The sequence below is a fragment of the Oryzias melastigma genome, linkage group LG5 (assembly GCF_002922805.2).
Source record: "Oryzias melastigma strain HK-1 linkage group LG5, ASM292280v2, whole genome shotgun sequence".
Classification (NCBI taxonomy): domain Eukaryota; kingdom Metazoa; phylum Chordata; class Actinopteri; order Beloniformes; family Adrianichthyidae; genus Oryzias; species Oryzias melastigma.
The window spans coordinates 34,378,853-34,384,852 of record NC_050516.1 but is presented as its reverse complement, the minus strand read 5'-3'; the positions used below and the strand labels follow the sequence as shown (position 1 = coordinate 34,384,852).

General features: G+C 31.6%; 1 protein-coding gene across 7 annotated transcripts in view; it reads right to left on the bottom strand.

Annotated features, from left to right (window-relative positions):
* Positions 1-2,207: 2,207 nt before the first annotated feature.
* Positions 2,208-6,000, bottom strand: part of LOC112144804 (sodium- and chloride-dependent GABA transporter 2) — a 40,923-nt gene continuing 37,130 nt past the window's right edge. For all 7 annotated transcript variants that reach the window (XM_024269591.2, XM_036212075.1, XM_024269594.2 and 4 more), the window contains 2 exons: positions 3,578-3,748; positions 2,208-3,504 (listed from right to left, as the gene is read on the bottom strand). In XM_024269591.2, coding sequence (XP_024125359.1) covers positions 3,418-3,504; positions 3,578-3,748 — 258 coding nt within the window. In that variant the 3' untranslated portion in view covers positions 2,208-3,417. The remainder of the gene's footprint in view (positions 3,505-3,577; positions 3,749-6,000) is intronic.

The following is a 6,000-nucleotide window of genomic DNA, read 5'->3' as shown; positions in this document are numbered from 1 at the left end:
TTATAAACATTGGTTGGTTCTGAATGAAACCTTTAGCTGTCTTAAATATTTTATGTAAAAAAAACGAAAAAAATTGAAAAAGCAGAAAACAAAGTGACAAAAGCGTGTGTGTGTTTCAGTGTACTGTATATCATTGTATGCTAGCAAGGTTTTTAAACAGCTTGTTGCTAAATGTTTTCAAGTGCTGCTGCCTCTAAACATTCAAATATTTTGTACAGTGAAAATGAGCATGAAGTACTTTTTTTTTTCTTTCTAACCATTTATAAAGTGTAGTTTAGCATTTACAGACTCTTTTATCCGCCTGTCAACTGCAACTAAAAGATAAACATTTCCATTCTTCTTAGCGCCGCTTTCATCATTCTGTATTCTGTTAACTTTCAAAAAAGAAAAAAAAAGATTGAAAATGTGATTTTCACAAACACGATACAGTGCAGGCGTGTGACCTGCAGTGTGCTCTGTATGATTGATTTTTTATTATTATTATTATAGTTTTCTGTCATGAAATGTGTTTACATGTGGAAAAGATAATTGTTCTGTCATGAAATGATTGGAGTTTTAAACTGGCATTTGTGCAAAAGAAATATTTTCAGACAAATATTACACATGAAATCTTTGTCGGCGTCGTCCTTATACATACTGGCACGTTTCACACGTACATGGGAAATATTCAACGAGTTACTTTACAATAATGCAAGAAAAGTTTCTGGAAACTAAACTAAACTAGTCAAAAATCTTAGCCCGATGCAAAAGTAGAAGCTAAACTTGAAATTGGCCTAAAAAATCCCAGTAGATAACAAATTAGCAAAAAACATTAGCATGTTATAAAAATATTAGCTAAACTCCAAATAGCATGAAAAACCTTTGTACATGTCAAATTGCTTAAATTTAAGCTAAGCTTAAAAAATGCCTAAAATTCCTAAAGTAAATTATCCAAAACGTTAGCTTGTTGCCACAACAGAAGTTAAACTCTAAATTGGCCTAAAAAAACCCCAGTAGATGACAAATTACCCCAAAACATTAGCATGTTGCTAAAATAGAAGCTAAACTATAAATTAGCCTAAAAAAATCCAGTAGATAGCAAATTAGCCAAAAACATTAGCATGTTGCTAAAATATTAGCTAGACTCCAAATAGCATGAAAAACCTCAGTAGATGTCAAATTAGCAAAATAAACAAATAAATAAATAAAGCTAACACATTGCTTAAATATTAGCTAAACTCAAAAATAGCCAAAAATTCCCAAACTACATTAATCAAAAACGTTAGCCTGTTGCCAAAATAAAAGCTAAACTCTAAATTGGCCTAAAAAACCTCAATAGATGACAAATTAGCCAAAAACATTAGCATGTTGCCGAAATATTAGCTAAACTCAGAATAGCATGACAAACCTAAGTACATGTCAAATTAGCCAAAAAAAAGGCTAACACATAGCTTAAATATTAGCTAAACTGAAAAATAGCCTAAAACTCCTAAACTAAATTCATCAAAAATGTTAGCCTGTTGCCAAAATAGAAGCTAAGCTCTAAGTTGGCTTAAAAAACCCCAGTAGATAGCAAATTAGCCAAAAACGTTAGCATGTTGCTAAAATATTAGCAAAACTCCCAATAGCATAAAAAACCTCAGTAGATGCCAAATTTGCAAAAAAGCTAACACATTGCTTAAATAATAGCTAAACTCCAAAATAGCCTAAAATTTCTAAACTAAAAAAAATCAAAAAGTTTAGCCTGTTGCTAAAATAGAAGCTAAACTCTATTTTTTTAACAATATTGCAATAAAAGATTAAAACATATCCCACGAATATATTTAAAGGCTTGTTGCTAATCTACTTAAATTTTTTACAATTGAAGACTTTCTCATTCATGGAGCATATTTTGCTCAATATTTCAAAAACCATAAAGTTTATGAATACTAAAGATACAAGCAGAAATATCCTGAACAAGCTGAACGCTTGAAAGTGCTGAAAGTGGGATTGATTTGAGTTTTTAATGCTTACTAAGCATCCATACAATTACCTTTTTTCTCTGCAGATGTCGCCAGAAACCACGAAACAAAAAACATTTTTTCCTGACCTGTGAGTCAGGAACCATCATACCATTTGGTCACTCATCATTTTGTCTAAAGAGAAATTCTGTTTTAAATAATTTTTTTTAACCCAGTCAATATAAACACATAGTTACAAGAAAGTATAAAAACTACAAATGAAAGATGAACATTACCACGTGCTTTTATTAATAATCATATTTCAAGAAACAGCAAAGAGAAATCATTGAAATGTTTTATATAATAACACCCTAGAATGAAATTAAATGAAAATAATAAATCCTTACGAATGATTTTTTTCATTGAATGATTAAAAAAGTATTTGAAGAGCATTGAATTAAAAAAAAAATCTTACTATACAGTATATTTACAATACTTTGTAAACAGTACTTTGCTTTACAGATTTAAAGGGGATCAGATGTGAAGTTACACAATGACAAAAATATTGACCTACAAAACGGATGCACATTTTTAAATAAACTATTTTAAACAGTACAGTAGATCACCTGGTAACTTTGAACATGTTACTGGATATTTGTTGGATAAATATAAGGATATAAATATACATATCTTTAAAGAAACATTAGATGGAGATTTAAAAAAATATATTTCTTTTTTTTTTAAAGTGTGTGGCATGCCGAGTTTTCAGAGCAGAGTGAGGATCAAACGAGGTAAATTGATCCTTTTTTCCCTCACTGTGCTCATCAGATGCTTCACTTTGTCACCTTACCTGTGGCAATCTCAATAAAACACATGAATGACAGCTGGAACGGTAACACATTTAGCTCAAACAAACCTTTTTGTTTTCACAGCTCGAGTCACACAACAACCATTAAATATGAAGCAAATCCAGGAGAACATTTTTTAAGCTTTTGTCACTCACACTTGTGCTTTTGATACAACTGCATTGATATTTATTAGTTTTGTACCTTCTTTATAATAAATTGTGCTTTTTTGGGTTGAATGCTTTGTTTAGTAGGTTTTCTTTGGGATAAAAAAATATTGGAAGACAGTTTAGCTTTATTGTGCGATGTATGAAAACATTTTCTGATTTAAAAAAAAATGTGCCAGGAATTTACACAAATTAAAAACAAATATATTGAATTGATTGAAATGTTTGCAGTAGTAACTGTAAGAAAACTAGTAAAAAAAGAAAAAGTATTGACATTGATGAGATCAATTAAAAAACTGGAGGTTTCTAAACTGTTGAGAGTGAGTAAATGTTAGGTTACCTATCCGTTTGTTTTGTCACACCCCATCAGCAGCAGCGGCGCTCACAGAGGGGTGGGCTCTACTCAAAAGCCTTCTGCATCCTGCCTACAGCCAGTTTGGTGTCCTCTGATGTTTATATACCCTTTTACCCCATGCTGAGGCGACATTAGGATATTTTCAGCAACTCGAGAGCTGTCTTCTCTGGTTTTGTCAGAGGAAGGTCTTCAGACGGAGTGCATAAAATAGAGATTCTCTGCAAAGGAAAAAATGTTTTAGTAACGAACCGAACATAGTTCTTTTCATCTCTGAGTGAACAGATTGCTCACCTGTCGCAGTGTACCAGGAGTAACGGACAGATTGTACAGCATCACTAACGGAACAACCAGAGTGGATGAAAGAGTGAACCACCAGCCGAGTGTGTAACCCCACCACGGATACTCGATTTTGTTGTTGAACTTCAGGGGAGTGAACTTGACCAACGAGAAGATGAAAGTTCCCTAGAAAATAGAAATATTTTTAAATATATTTTTGATAATAATTATTTGTGAAAAACTGGCTCAGTTAGGTTTATTTCAGGATTTGGTTCTTACATACGGAGGACCACAAAAACAACATTTCGACAATAAAACATTTCTTTTTAATAAAAATATCTCAATGTAGATCATTGTACACATCCTACTTGATTCAATCATGTTTAGTTATTCTTCACAATAGGTGGGATAAAACCAAAAATGACTTAAGTAATTAGACGAGGTAAATAAATGAAAATGTTAAATTAAAAAAAAATAACTATTTCACTCGTCTAAAGGTTTTTTAAACCTCTATTTTGACATTTTGTTTAGCCAATTAACTACTGTATTTTCCAGAGTATAAGTCAAAAGAGCAAAAAAATCTAATCAAGAAGAAGAAAACCACATAAAAGTCACTCTGGAGTCGAAGTTGAATATTTGGGAGAAAAGTCTGATGTTTCAGAACAAATCCGCAAAGCCAAACATAGCTAAAATAAAATAAAAAATAAATAAATAAAAACAAGAATACTAATCTTTTGATCTGTATAAGAAAAATATCAAAGTTTAAGAGGAAAACAATCAGATTCTCTTCCATGTTTGTTTTGGACGACACTTCTTCTTCTGCCGCTGTTAGTAACAAATATACTCAGATGCAACGCCCTCTAGTGGTTGTTAGAGGAAACAACAGCGAAAGGACAGCTGGTGTTTACTGTGAAAATAACAAATATATGAGCCTATTTATCTTAAAAAAAAAAACACAAATATCGCTCCTGAGTATAAGTCGCACCCCTGACTAAACTATGAAAAAAATGGCGACTTATATTCCGGAAAATACGGTAACAAGAATAATATTTTTGTTCAGACTGTTTTTTCTTAAAAGTAACTATGAAATTGTGTAAATTGGATTTCAATAAAGTTTTGCTCATATTTGTAATGGAAACGCAGCTATAGAGATTGTTTTTAATAGAAAGGTAATAGAAAATTAAAACTCCACCTCAATCAAATTTCTATCTCGATTTACTTTTTATTTCTATTTCCTTTAAAATCATCGCTAATTGTTGTAAATTTACAAGATTATATTCATGGTAAAATCAATTTTAGAGTTTTAAGAATCATTATTTGTTAGTCTTGAAAGTTTTAAGACATGAATATTTCCTAAAAAAAAGAAAAATAAATAACAATTGTAAAATATAAAACCAGAGCTGGTTTTAAGTGGTTCCAAATGGCCTTCTCTTTGGTTTAGGTTTGTTTGTGATTAATATGAAGATGCTGAATCCCATCAGGAACATTTTCCCGTTTTTAGCTCAGTACCTTAGAGATACTGCTGGCTTCATCTAGATTTACATAAAATCTCACTATCTCAGTATTTCTGCTTGTGAGTATTTATTAAAATAATTGTACTGATCGGAGGCTTTAAATTAAACAATAATTATTTACAGCAGTTACAGAAAAGTAGGTTTTATTTGAATCTTTTGTTTACATTTTTAACATGTACTCTAAATCTCATTTCCCAAAAAACTGATGTCAAAACTCTAGTTTTTCTTTTATAACAGCGTATTCCATTCAGTCTGGATCCAACAGATGGTAATGTTTTGTTTATTAGTAACACAAAAGAGTAAAACAGAACAGAGGATGATAGAACAGAAATGAATGAAAACAAATGAGCTGGAAGAGACGGAACAGAATATCACAGAACACGGCTTTTCCATTTTGCTCGACACGCCGCGACACGCCTTGTTTTGATTGAGTTCTGTTTACCTCAGAATCCAGTCTGAGCGTGGGCGGGTTTGTTGTAGTAAGGCGGCCCAAAACACAGAGGATGAAATGTAAATAACATAAATCAGAGCAGAGCAAGATCATGCAGGACAAAGTATGACGCAGAGGAATGAGGCTGGACAGAACCGAACGGAAAAGAACGACACAGAACAAAACAGAACAGAGCAGAACAGAATAGAACACAACAGAAAAAAACAGAACAGAACAAAAAAGAATAGAATAGAATAGAATAGAACACAACAGAAAAAACAGAACAGAACAAAAAAAGAATAGAATAGAAAAGAACAAGACAGAATATAAGAAAATTGAATAGAATAAAATAGAATATAACAGAACAAAACAAAACAGAACAGAACAGAATAGAACAGAACAGAATAGAACAACACAGAATAGAACAGAATAGAATAGAATAGAACAGAACATAATAGAATAGGACAGAACAGAATAGAACAAAATAGAATAGA